Source organism: Candida oxycetoniae, assembly GCF_023343755.2.
Source record: "Candida oxycetoniae strain CBS 10844 chromosome Unknown scaffold58, whole genome shotgun sequence".
In the NCBI taxonomy this organism is placed as follows: Eukaryota; Fungi; Ascomycota; class Pichiomycetes; order Serinales; family Debaryomycetaceae; genus Lodderomyces; species Lodderomyces oxycetoniae.
The window spans coordinates 22266-35381 of NW_026055436.1; the positions used below are offsets into that span (position 1 = coordinate 22266).

The 13116-nt window shown below is 39.1% G+C and overlaps 9 protein-coding genes across 9 annotated transcripts; 5 read left to right on the forward strand and 4 right to left on the reverse strand. All coding sequences in view use genetic code 12, as the record gives it.

The window, feature by feature from the left end:
• Positions 1-753: 753 nt before the first annotated feature.
• Positions 754-1941, forward strand: HAT2 (Hat2p; the record flags this gene model as incomplete). The annotated part of the gene is made up of 1 exon (XM_049323892.1): positions 754-1941. One exon carries the CDS (start codon positions 754-756, stop codon positions 1939-1941), a length of 1188 nt encoding a protein of 395 aa, XP_049180287.1.
• Positions 1942-2124: 183 nt separating this feature from the next.
• KGF56_002642 (polyamine acetyltransferase) lies at positions 2125-2799 on the forward strand (the record flags this gene model as incomplete). The annotated part of the gene is made up of 1 exon (XM_049323893.1): positions 2125-2799. One exon carries the CDS (start codon positions 2125-2127, stop codon positions 2797-2799), a length of 675 nt encoding a protein of 224 aa, XP_049180288.1.
• A 753-nt stretch (positions 2800-3552) lies between these two features.
• On the forward strand, positions 3553-4404 carry SAM35 (SAM complex subunit; the record flags this gene model as incomplete). Its single annotated transcript, XM_049323894.1, has 1 exon — positions 3553-4404. One exon carries the CDS (start codon positions 3553-3555, stop codon positions 4402-4404), a length of 852 nt encoding a protein of 283 aa, XP_049180289.1.
• Positions 4405-4539: 135 nt separating this feature from the next.
• Positions 4540-5478, reverse strand: KGF56_002644 (proteasome regulatory particle lid subunit; the record flags this gene model as incomplete). The annotated part of the gene is made up of 1 exon (XM_049323896.1): positions 4540-5478. The coding sequence occupies one exon, from the start codon at positions 5476-5478 to the stop codon at positions 4540-4542; it is 939 nt and encodes a 312-aa protein (XP_049180290.1).
• A 641-nt stretch (positions 5479-6119) lies between these two features.
• KGF56_002645 (putative Xaa-Pro dipeptidase) lies at positions 6120-7541 on the forward strand (the record flags this gene model as incomplete). Its single annotated transcript, XM_049323897.1, has 1 exon — positions 6120-7541. The coding sequence occupies one exon, from the start codon at positions 6120-6122 to the stop codon at positions 7539-7541; it is 1422 nt and encodes a 473-aa protein (XP_049180291.1).
• Positions 7542-7765: 224 nt separating this feature from the next.
• GDI1 (Gdi1p) lies at positions 7766-9115 on the forward strand (the record flags this gene model as incomplete). The annotated part of the gene is made up of 1 exon (XM_049323898.1): positions 7766-9115. One exon carries the CDS (start codon positions 7766-7768, stop codon positions 9113-9115), a length of 1350 nt encoding a protein of 449 aa, XP_049180292.1.
• Positions 9116-9242: 127 nt separating this feature from the next.
• Positions 9243-10292, reverse strand: DDI1 (Ddi1p; the record flags this gene model as incomplete). Its single annotated transcript, XM_049323899.1, has 1 exon — positions 9243-10292. One exon carries the CDS (start codon positions 10290-10292, stop codon positions 9243-9245), a length of 1050 nt encoding a protein of 349 aa, XP_049180293.1.
• A 269-nt stretch (positions 10293-10561) lies between these two features.
• Positions 10562-10855, reverse strand: KGF56_002648 (RNA-binding protein; the record flags this gene model as incomplete). Its single annotated transcript, XM_049323900.1, has 1 exon — positions 10562-10855. One exon carries the CDS (start codon positions 10853-10855, stop codon positions 10562-10564), a length of 294 nt encoding a protein of 97 aa, XP_049180294.1.
• Positions 10856-11060: 205 nt separating this feature from the next.
• SSK1 (mitogen-activated protein kinase kinase kinase) lies at positions 11061-13055 on the reverse strand (the record flags this gene model as incomplete). The annotated part of the gene is made up of 1 exon (XM_049323901.1): positions 11061-13055. One exon carries the CDS (start codon positions 13053-13055, stop codon positions 11061-11063), a length of 1995 nt encoding a protein of 664 aa, XP_049180295.1.
• Between the last annotated feature and the right edge of the window lie 61 nt (positions 13056-13116).

Consider the following 13116-nt stretch of genomic DNA (forward strand, 5'->3'; position numbering starts at 1 on the left):
ACAAAAGTAATGTAGTTTTTACACATTGGGGTCTATTGGTAATTCCGGCCCATTCTCTTATCTAGTACTTTTCAATTCTTTGTATATATTTTGTGACCACCAGTTAAGCTTTGTTTGTTCATATATCACGATTTTTCTACTTTTTATTTTCTAAACAATTAGCCCGAATAAACTAATATTTGGTTATTCAAACACGCACACATACACAATATACACTGTACAAACTCATTAAAAGTTGTCAATAGAACCGGGGTTTTTTTATGGGGAATAAAAATATAGTGCAAACATTTTAATTACCCTTACGAGTAAAAAGTGATTTAGAAGCACAAGAGCTTGCTTATAAGTTGAGAAGAATAAATGGGAAAAGAGAATTGACCCTTGTTTGGTATTTGAGATGCCGGTATCACTTGATTTTCCTGCTCCACCTCCCTCTCCATGATGGGTCTGTATTTGCAAATGTATGTAGCTTGTGTGTGTATGAATGTATGTAGCTTGTGTGTGTATGAATGTATGTAGCTTGTGTGTGTATGAATGTATGTAGCTTGTGTGTGTATGAATGTATGTAGCTTGTGTGTGTATGAATGTATGTAGCTTGTGTGTGTATGAATGTATGTAGCTTGTGTGTGTGTGTGTGTGTGTGCGTGGAATAAGGTTGAAAAAATATACCGAAAAAAAACAAACTATAACGTGTAGCGCGATTTATTCAACGGCAGTTGTTTTACCCTAGTAGTTGCCCAATAGTACAGTTCAATCATGGCTACAGAGACACCCAATGATGAAGCAAAAGAGTTATCGGTCAAAGAAGAGTATCAATTATGGAGAAAGAATTGTAGATACATGTACGAGTTTGTGAGTGAGACTGCATTGACATGGCCATCTCTAACAATACAATGGCTACCTAACCATACAATTGAAGGTGGATTAATAAACACGAAACTATTGCTCGGAACACATACTTCAGGGAATGACCAAAACTACCTTAAAGTTGCCGAGACCCAGATTTCTAACGATGGAGTAACAAAAGCCAACTCAAGAATAAAGATTACGGAGAAGTTTGCAAATGAAGAGGAGATATGCAGAGCAAGATATATGCCTCAAGATACCAATATAGTTGGAACCATTAATGGTGCAGGTCGCGTCGATTTGTACAAGTTGGATAGCAACAACCAATCCAGTTTCTCAAGTTTCCGGCCGCATTCTGCCAATGGTTATGGTCTCTCTTGGAATCCAAACCAAAGAGGTTTATTGTTAACGGCGGCAGATGATAGATTAGTATGTGTGAGTGATGCGGAAGCTGGCAGTGACTCCTCACTCCTTTTCAAAAGCGCTGTACAAGAAGATATAGTCAATGATGCCAAGTGGCATTTCTTTGATAAGAATCTCTTTGCCTCAGTTTCGGAAGATGAGAATACGTACATTTTTGATTTGAGAAGTAAAGATGTCGTTACAAAATATGCTGCAAAAGGTTCAAAGGGAATAAACTCTTTGGCATTCTCCCCATTTTCACAAAACTTGTTAGCTATTGGGAGTGCTACTTCAAACATCAGCGTGCTAGACTTGAGAAAAATGAGCAGTAAAGGTACAACAGGACTAGTACATACAATGATGGGACATACTGACGGAATAACCTGCATGGAGTTTTCGCCACACAAAGATGGAATTTTGGCATCCGGCAGTCAAGACAGAAGATTGATATTATGGGATTTATTCAGAATTGGCGAAGAACAGCAACAAGAAGATGCAGAAGATGGATGTCCCGAACTCTTTATGATGCATGCTGGTCATACAGCAGGAGTAACCGATTTGAGCTGGTGTCCATTTAAAGAGTGGACCCTAGGCTCCGTAGCGGATGACAACATTGTTCACTTATGGGAAGTGAGTAAAGAATTGATCAACGAAGAGCATCCAGACGAGACCATCGATAACAACATTCTTGAATAACACCCCCTTCTTCTTCTTCTTCTTCTTCTTCTTCTTCCTTTTAGCCCTGGTCGTGTGACGTTATATAGAACATAATATTTTTCTCTTTCTCTCTCTCTCTCTTTGTTTAGGAGTCAAAAAAAAAAACAGTAGAGAAAAATGAGAAAAGGACGTAACTAAAATCAAGTCAAAAAGAGTAAGGAGATGTCAGAATTCCCACCGAACTTATCAATTAGACCGCTAACTATTGAAGATCTTGACCAATGTGTTGAACTAGAATCGAAGGGCTTTTCTGAAGAAGAAAGATGTCCAGCAGCTACTATGCGATATAGACTTACAGTTGCACCAGAGTTATGCTCAGGTTTGTTTATTAGAGACTTTGAATGGAAGTATAATTTACTTAATCTACCTGAAGTAGCCAGACAAGTTGAGCGAGAGCATGATGAATCGAAAAATCACAAAGAAATGGACGAAGAGGAGTTTCCAGGCAAATCCTCGGTGACTAAAGAAACTTTGGTTGGTCATATTATTGCTACAAAAATAGCGGGGACTAGAATCTCCGAAGCGTCTATGCAGTTGCCTACTGAAGGAGTTCAGGGGTCTGGTCATATTGAAAGCTCAAGAATTATTGGGGTGCATTCAGTAGTTATTGAACCAAAGTGGAGAGGTAAAAATCTAGCTGCTTTATTGCTCCATGACTATATACAAAAGCTATCAAATCAGGATGTTGGTGATCAATTGGTTTTAATTGTCCATGAGAAATTGATACCTTTTTATGAAAAGATGGGTTTCAGCAATTTGGGCGAGAGTGCCTGTAAACACGCAAATACTAAGTGGTATGACATGGCTGTTGATTTGGTTTCTACAGACGATCTTTAGAAACTTGATAATGATGAAATACTATGGTTAGAACACCGTTTTCTCCGGTTATATTCGTTTTACATGATACTAAAAAGAAAAATATTAAAAAAAAAAAGAAAAAAAAAAGAAAGCCCACCATTACCATCTAAAAGATATGCTACTACGAGAATAGGTTTTAATTTCCAAACTTCTCTTTAGAAGACAAAGGTTAGCAAATCTTGGGGACTCTACATTGAAACTCAATCTAACCCGTGTGTGGCCTAATCCTCACATAGAGTCTAGAGAAGTATCCAAAAAAAAATTGTTTGACTTAGAAACAAGCATTTCTTCACCTTGACTGAGGGAGAACTTCGACACAATATAAAACTAGAGGTGTACAGTTCACTGGTATTTTCCATCAAAATTTCTTCTAATTGTCTCTTTCTGGATCTCCTCACACTCATACACGTCCACATATACACACTTTTGCACCCTATTGGTGTATGCTCTTACCGATTGAAAAAAAAAAAGGCGCCAATATTGAGCGAAGCGAGATAGTGGAGCAGCACTGACTATACCTATACTATCGCTTCGCTCCCTGGTGTCGTTATCCCCACCACACTATGCACGTTAGATAGAATATATATGTGCATGCGCAGCACTGACTACACCGACACTAGCGACACCATCTCGCTTCGTTCGATAGTGGAGGAGCGAAGCGACAGTGAAAAAAAAAAAATATAAAATAAAAAAGGCCTTTTATTCACTTTCAAATCGATTCTATTAATTGAGATGTTTACGATTCCCGACTACGCCAAGAGACTATTCGACTCGGTTCCGTTAAAATCATACAAAGATGACACCGAATATATAAAGCCCCAACAATTTTTCAGCTTTGATTGTAAACAGCTGGCATTGGACATTGTTCTTGGAGTTTACAATACATTCCAGTATAAAGATTATATATTACCAACGGATCCAATATCACTATCCACTGCAATCATTTTAGCAAAAAAAAATGGCATGGGCTTACCACGCACATTGAGTAATAGTGGACCATGCGGTATAACGTGTATTCCGTTTCGTGGGTCTCCGTTCAATTCTCTTCCAATTTTGATAGCCGGAGCTGGCACTGGCATGGGCACTATTGAAAGTATAGAAAAGATTAACCTGAAGATAGCATCCAACAACTTCAGTAATGTTGAAGTAGAATTCATGAATGAATATGTAGATATGGTCTTGTACGATCTTTGGATATCTTGTTTATTGGTGGAGAAATTAGAATTGAAAGTGTACCAGCAACTTTTCGGTGTAGAGGATGGCATGGAATTGATGGACTTGAAGACTGAAATAAGGAAATGGAACAACTTTGAAGCAAGGCATCAGAATCTATTTGAAAAACTACAGAAACAACCTTATTTGAAAAATTTTTACAAAAGTGAATTAGAGCGGTTTACTGATAGGCTAAGTGGCATGGAGGACTTACTAGATTCCACTTCTGCTGAAGAAATGATTTTGGGATACAAACTTGCTGCTTTTGTTATTATTATTGATCAATTTCTAGCGTCAACGAAAATCGGAGAAATTTTATGTTCTAATCAATGCTTGATTGAGAAATGTTACAAGGTTTTGAATTTTGATTGATAATTACCCAATTACACATAAACACACATCAATGTATATATATATATATATATATATATATCTTTCCCAGTCAGTGCTGCTCCACTATCTCGCTTCGCTCCCTAATGTCGGTATATCTTATATTGTCGTATTGGTTCATCTTATAGCTAGAGAATCCACACCACCAGTTAGAAGCGTCTTTATATTTTTGTCAATCAACATTTCAGCAGTATCCGATAAATGCTTCTTTGGATCCTGTTTACCAACATACCTCGTCTTCAATTGCTCTTCTGACAACTCCTTCTCTTCTACAACTCTTTGATTATACAATTTCGCTATATTCACCATTTTCTGAGTATTCTCCAAGTTCTCAACTTCTTCATGAGTATAATTGGTCAACTCCAAACCTGACTGCCAGTTCTTCTTGTGTAAATTTAATAGCATGTTTGTTTCGTTTGATGTCTTGTGGTAATCGATGTTCAAGGAGTAATAATGACGGTTCAATCCATGGATCAATGCTTGAATGGATGGCTTGTTCAAGTGACCAACATTAGACGTGGACTGACGGGGCTCTTGACCCATCATCAAAATTGTTGTGTCTATCGTACGGAAGGCATCTATAACAACTTTCCCCTTGACCGATTGGATTGGGTCAATGACAACAGCAACAGCCCTCTTATTCAACTGCTCAAATGACTGTTGGGTGTTTACATCGACAGACGACAACCAGCACCCAAAACCAGGATGCGAGTGGTACCATCCGACAACCATCTGATCTCTTCCTGTTTGTCTGAGCATATCCATCATCTTAGTTTGAAAAACGTCATCGACTGCTTCAACTGAAACACCAGTACCAGACTGTGGCATAGCAAATACATCATGCACATGTATCGTAAAGTCATCTACAAACTCTCCCAACATCAATCCCATGACTTCCATCGGTACACCAGCTCTTCCGTGCTTCAACATCTTAAGTAATGCAAGTGAAGATACATAAACCGTTTCCGAATTGTCAATTGCAGGCCCATCGGTTTGAGGTGGCGCAGCACCACCAAGTCCACCGCCTTGTCCCAACAATCTTTGCAATCTTTCCATAATATAGTGTCAACCACAAAAACCCGCTTAAATAAGTTGTCTACGACTAGAAAATAGTCAATTACCTAAACCTTTTGAGTGGCAATTAACCAAACCAACCAACAAATCAACCTTTATGCCTTTTTTTTTTCCAGTACTTTTTTTTCCAACTAACTCACGTGATACACACGTGACTGAAATGGCATTAAGCAGTGCACGTGATATACACATGACTGAAAAATGATACTCAGTGATGCTCCACTATTGAGGAGACCAAGATAGTGTCGCTTCGCTCGATAGTGTCATTAGTCAGTGCTGCTCCACTATCTCGCTCTGCTCGATAGTGTCGCTCTGCTCAATAGTGTCATTAGTCAGTGCTGCTCCACTATCTCGCTCTGCTCGATAGTGTCGCTTCGCTCTATAGGGTCATTAGTCAGTGCTGCTCCACTATCTCGCTCTGCTCGATAGTGTCGCTTCGCTCAATAGCCTCGCTTCCCCAGTTGAGCCACGTGATATACACGTGATTGAAAAATGACATTTTTTTTATTTTTATTTTTATTTTTTTTTTTTTTTTTCGTTTTGACATTTCATCGAATGATTTTAGTAGAAGATAATATAGGGTTAATATAAGAATATATAGTTCATTTTGAGTGCGAAATAAGATGACTGCCGGTCCAGCTAGTTTAATTGGTAAAAAATATCCTTCTAAGAAGCATGCTGAGAAGGTGTTTTCCTATTTGAACAGTAAGAGTCCTGAAAAAGCGAAAAAAGCCAATTTTTTCATTTCTGGAGAAGATTTGGAATTGTACAAGTACTGCGACCAAACCAAACCGTTTAGACAAAATAGGTATTTTTTTTATTTATCTGGGTGCAATATTCCAGGTGCACATGTATTATACAAAAGCGAAGAAAATCAATTGATACTTTTCCTTCCTGATGTCGACAAGGAAGATATTATGTGGTCTGGTTTACCTTTATCCAAGGAAGATGCAGAAAAAAAGTTTGATGCTGATGAAATAAAATTCGTTGCCGACATTAAGGAAGAGTTGCTGAAACTCAAGACAAAAGCGTTGACCACTGACTTGAACAACTTCAATAAAGAGTTTTGGCTGTTTTTGGTTGAAAAGGATAGTGATTTTTTTTATGCTTTAGATGAAGCTCGTGCGTTTAAGGACGATTATGAAATCGAGTTGATGAAGCATGCTGCCAAAATTACTGACAATTGCCATTTGGCAGTCATGTCTGCCGTGCCCATTGAAACCAATGAGATGCACATACACGCGGAGTTCGCGTACCACGCTTTACGCCAAGGCTCTAAAAATCAAGCTTACGATCCAATATGTTGCAGCGGTGAAACGTGCTCCACGTTGCACTGGGTGAAAAACGATGGTGAAATCACCGAGGACAAAAGGTCTATTTTAATTGACGCTGGGGCAGAGTGGGACTGTTATTCCAGTGATGTGACCAGGTGTTTTCCCGTGAATGGAGATTGGACAAAAGAACACTTGGAGATATACAATTTGGTTCTCAAAATGCAGGAGGAAACATACAAGTTGATGAAACCTGGTGCGAACTGGGAGGATCTTCACTTTAAAGCACACAGAGTGTTAATTGAGGGATTTCTCGAATTGGGGATTTTCAAAAAGGAGTATAACGTCGAGGAAATTTTCAATGCTAAAGTTAGCGCTATGTTTTTCCCACACGGACTAGGTCACATGCTAGGTTTGGATACTCATGATACTGCTGGATACGCCAACTACTCAGATCCAGATCCGTTTTTGCGCTTTTTGAGAATAAGGAGGAAACTTGAACCAAACATGGTTGTTACCAACGAACCAGGTTGCTATTTCTCTCCATTCTTGTTGGAAGAGACATTGAACAACCCTGAAACTTCGAAATACATAGATAGAACCGTTTTGGATAAATACTGGTACATTGGTGGTGTTAGAATCGAGGACGATGTTTTGATCACAAAAGATGGACACGAGGTCTATACAAAGATCACAAAGGACCCAAAAGAGATTAGTGACATTGTCAAAGCTGGTATTCAAAAGGGAAAACTGGCATTTCACACTGTAGTATAGAAATAGAAGAGGAAATTATGTTAATATAAATAGATATCTAACTTTCTTTTGATCATCATAGCAATAAAAATAAAAGACCCAAAAAAAAAAAACCCGCAAGAGAAAAATAGAAAAGCTTTAACCGAATTTCATTAGAAACCTTATATACTAACAACAATTGTACAAACATATATATATATATAAATATATATATATATCGGGTTTCAACAAAGTATTCTCTGAAGATGGACGAAAATTATGATGTTATTGTTTTAGGCACAGGGCTAACCGAATGTGTCTTGTCCGGGATTCTATCGGTAGAGGGAAAAAAAGTATTGCACATTGATAGACAAGCTTTTTATGGAGGAGAGTCGGCATCGTTGAACTTGACTCAATTATATGGCAAATTCAAACCTTCTGCACAAAGACCCGAGTTGAAAGGGAAAGACAGAGATTGGTGCGTTGATTTAATTCCCAAGTTTTTGATGGCCAATGGGGAGTTAACCAACATTTTGGTCCATACCGAGGTGACCCGATACATTGAATTTAAGCAAATTGCCGCAAGTTATGTGTATAGAAACGGGAAAATTGCAAAAGTGCCATCAACCGCTAGTGAGGCATTGGCATCTTCTTTGATGGGTATTTTTGAAAAGAGAAGAATGAAGAAATTTTTGGAGTACATACAAAATTACGATGAAAAAGATGTTTCTACCCATAAAGGATTCGATCTTGACAAAAACACCATGGAAGAAATCTATACCTATTTTGGTTTAGAAAGTGGAACAAAAGATTTCATTGGCCATGCAATGGCTCTATGGTCGACTGATGACTACTTAAACGAAGTTGCTAGACCAACTTACGAAAGGATTTTGTTGTACGCGCAATCAGTGGCCAAGTACGGCAAATCACCCTATATTTATCCACTTTACGGATTAGGGGAGTTGCCACAGGGATTTGCTAGATTGTCTGCAATCTATGGTGGTACCTATATGTTGGACACCCCAATCGAAGAAGTATTATACGAAGGGGAAGGACCGGACAAAAAGTTTGCTGGGGTGATTACCAAAGAAGGTACAGCTAGAGCACCAATAGTTGTAGCCGATCCCACCTACTTTCCTGAATACGTTAAAAAGACTGGTCAAAAAGTTATCAGGGCAATTTGCGTCTTGGATCATCCTATTCCTGGTGCTGAGTTGGACTCTCTTCAAATCATAATTCCTCAAAACCAAGTTGGAAGAAAACACGATATTTACATCGCGGTCTTATCAGACGTCCATTGTGTTGTTCCAAAGGGCTATTATCTTTCAATTGTATCAACTATTATAGAAACAGAAACACCGCACGTTGAGTTGGAACCAGCCTTTAAATTACTCGGCCCTCGAATAGACACACTCATGGGCATTGCTGAACTTTATGAACCAATTGAGGACGGCATTAAAAATGGCATTTACCTTTCAAAGAGTTATGATGCTTCGTCACATTTTGAATCTACAACCGATGATGTGAAAGATATTTACTTTAGAATTACTGGAAAACCCTTGGAGTTGAAACAGAGACCAAAGGAAGAGGAAGAGTCTACAAACGTAATACCATAAGAGTCGATTCGTGAAAGCTTTTTCATATTAAAAAAAAAAAAAAATCGTTTTTGTAAAGCACCTCTTCCAAAATGTAGATTGGACTTCTTCTTCTTCTTCTTGTTATCTTTTTTTTTTATTTTTTGGTTTACGATCCTCTGGAAAATAGATTGTTGTTTCCTATAGATTTCTTGGGTATTTCAGCTTCAGATAGAAACTTAGCTTCAATGTGTTCACCAATTACTAATACGTCTCTGTTCAAATCAATCAAGCACCTATGTCTTCTCAACATATCCAAACCAAACAATACACCGACTGAGGTATCTACGATGTAAAACGAGCACGGTAATTCAATCCCCGTGTTATCAATTTCAATTGGAACACTGTGAATTTTACCGCCAATCTTTTGAGTACCAACACCCACCGCTTGTCCTTCAAACCTTTTGTCAATGAGTCTCGAAATTCCACACTTTTGTGCAATTTCCAAACTGATAACGGTCATCGCGGCTCCTGTGTCGACCATTGCGATTTGCTCTATACCGTTTATCTTCAACTTTATATGAAGCATAGTGACGCTCGTGAAACTTTCGGGACTTATGTCCCATGCTAGCTTCATATTCTCTTCTATAGCCTCTTGTTGAATCAACTCCAAAATCCGCGCTTGATTTTCTGGATTGTCGGGATCCTGCTGCAATCGTATGAGCTCCGCTTGGGTGGAAGATTCCTGCCTCTGGGTCTCTCTTACTTGTTCTATCATCAAATCTCTAAACTTTACCGGATTATTGATCGAGTCGTAAAGACTTGGTTGAGAAAATTTCACATTCTCAAGCGCCTGTGGGTCCGCTAGAAGTTGAAGTCTAATCATTTCAATCCTATTATTGATTTGGCTTTCAGGTGGAATAACGACACCGGCGTGGGTAGAATTTGCAACTTGATTGTGCAGCAGTTGCAGCGGCAGAAAAGCAGCTCCCTGTGACGATGTCTTGGACAAGGTCAACAAATCGTTATTCCTTACCCCAAGTTCTGCTAAAGTCTTGTTTGCCACCAATACTATACCATTTAAACTCAATTGTTGTTCACTCAACTCAACTCCAGTCTCAGCCAGCAAATACGCTTTAAAGTCTTCAAGCTGCAAAGAATCGGGGACATCTACCGACAAGATGTCACCACTGAAGTCTAAGGATATAGTTAGTTGCATACAAGGTAAAGATATGAATAATTCATTGAAGATAACTATCAAAAAAAAAAAAGAACACCTTTATAAAGAAAAAAAAGTACACATATATATATATACACTTATATATATATATATATATATATCAATGTATATATCGTTAAGGTTGGCTCTCTACACGATATTTTGTCGAGTTGAGTTCGGTTTACCGAGTGTTTCTCAATAACTCTACCTGCCGGCAAGCCATTTGACTTATGTATCTATATGATATTACTCCCACCCCACCTCCTTTCTCAATCATCTCCCGCATGAACTTCGGGTACTATCATAGCAATTTGTCCACCATTTAAAAGCATCTTCTTAGCGATTTGCCCACTCTCATCTTTGTTATTACTAGTCATTTGAACGTCCTCTAATACCATGTTAACATAGTCGTCAAATCCAATTAATGTTCCGTAGAATTCTTTATCGCTTGTCATTAGCACTCTCACCTTTTTCCCAATAGAGCGGTCTATTATTTCCAAGGGTAACACCTGTTGCGGTATCTCGCTGCTAGTCCCTTCCACTATTGGTTTCTCTTCTGACATAGTTCTCAACAATAAACAGCAATAATCTTTGCTCTTATAGAGTGTGGAAAGAGAGAAATAAAGAGTATTTCGGGTTTGATGAATTTTTCATCCTTCAAAATCTCGCGCGGTACAAAAAGATCAACGCTTTTTGACATTTTCTTTACTTGGTTCGAGGTTGATACTACATACTGCTCCACTAGCTCGCCTCGCTCCCTAGTGTCGACTATGAAACTTTCCAATTACTTTTGCTCTTCCATCCTTCAAAGTCAATTAAAGCTTGCATACACCCCCACTCTGTAATTTTGTTCTGCAACCACACTAAATTGACAGGTTTGGTCAAATAATCGTTACAACCAGCAGTTAATGCATTTTTTCTGTCAACAGATGAGTTTGAAGAAGCAGTTAGGGCAACTATAATAACAGGGGACCGGAAGATATTCGAATCCAACTTATCTTTCTCTGCCAAATCATGGCCCGCTAATTTTTGTATTTCGTTATCGTCAAATACCCCAATTTTATTCAATCTTTCTAGATGCCGTATTTCCTTAGTCGCCTCAATGCCTGACTTAACTGGTAATTGGATATCCATCAATACCAAATGAAACCCTCCTTTCTTCCACTTGTCAACTGCTTCTTGGCCGTTTTTGGCAATCTGATAATGTATTTTACGTTTCCTTAAAAATGCACCCAAAATAGCTTGATTAATGGCATTATCTTCAACCACAAGGACCGAGATCGACGGTAATACTTTATCCAATGCTGGGTCTGTTTTATCGCTTTTGTTACTCTTGGCTGACGCTATTGTTTTGGTGATTGTGCCCGCTTGATTTCGTTTAGTTTCCGTTTCTTGCTGTGTGGATGATCGAGATAGCTCAAACGAATCACCACCTTCTTGTTTGGATTCATCAAACTTGTCTACATTTTTAATTGTAGAACTCTCCAGAGACTCCACAGACGTCTCTGTAGGAGGTCCCTTATCTTCTTCCCCTTCTACTCTTTCCCCCTCGCCACGGTCGCCACGGTCGCCACCGTTGCTGTTGCTGTTGCTGCTGCTGTTGTTGTTGTTGTTGTTGTTGTTGTTGTTGTTGTTGTTGTTGTCTTCGTCGTCCTCATTCTTTTTCTTTACACTGTCGATAGCTTTTGCAACAATGCGCGGTTTCGATTTTTGAGGCGTTGTTGTTGTGGTGTAGTTGCTGGAGTTGTACAATGAAAAGTTTTTCGGCAATAATAAAACAGCTTGGGGATTAGCTTGTGAATTTGACTGATTAGCGGGTGCTAAGGTGCTTTGGGAAAAGGATTTTCTCGGTAGCAGTGAAGAATTATTCAATGCAAAAACGGAAGGCGAAGCTGAGCGCTGCTCTAGAAAAGAGGGGTTTCCAATTGAGTGCTTCGATTTCGTAGGTACATAATTTCTGCTTGTAGTTTGTGGACCTGATTGAAAATGCAAACCATTTGAAGCTGGTTGTTGATTACCGTACAAGGCTCTATTATGATACTGTGGCTGGTGCTGGCGCTGGTGCTGGTGGTGCTGGTGGTTCTGGTTCTGGTTCTGGTATTGTTTTCCAGAATCACCCTCTTTCCCATGTTCAATTCCAGTTTGATCAAAGTTCGCCAGCTTTGGGTACCCATTAAATGAATCTACTTCAGTTGGCGACTGCGGCGACAATGTCGCATGTTCAACACCCACAATCCACGCGTCCTTTATGCCCATTCCTTGCGGATATAGTACATCCATTAGCTGCCACACGTTCTGATCGGGTTCCAAGATAGCGCAATTATCACTCGTTTTGTTCTGCAAATATTTCGAGTATTGAGCAGAATTCAGGGTTGTTGTTTTGATGGCTTGAAGATCCACTTTCATCAACAAATTAGCTGCGTCATAGTACCTTCCAATCATATTTGGATACTTTTCCAAAACGAGTGATTTCAAATCGTCGACAATACTATCATTGTAGGTAACAATGGTAGTCGGATTCCCATGGGGAGTCTTGACCCACAACCTCTTTCGATAAGTCACATCCATGTATGGGGACGCCCACGAACTTGCAGATGTCTTTTGTGCGTTATGCGAGTCGCTGGGCCTTGTTGCATTTGCGGTATCTATCAGAAGAGTAGATAAATGATCACTGTAGCTGCCTTTCGAATACTTGTGCAACGGAGGTATATTAGCTGCTATTGGCGACAGAACACTAATAGAGTGCCTCGCAGCTTGTCCCATAGAAAAAGGTTTCATCTGATAAGGCGGCGCAAACTCTACACCGTTGTAAACGTGACCACTC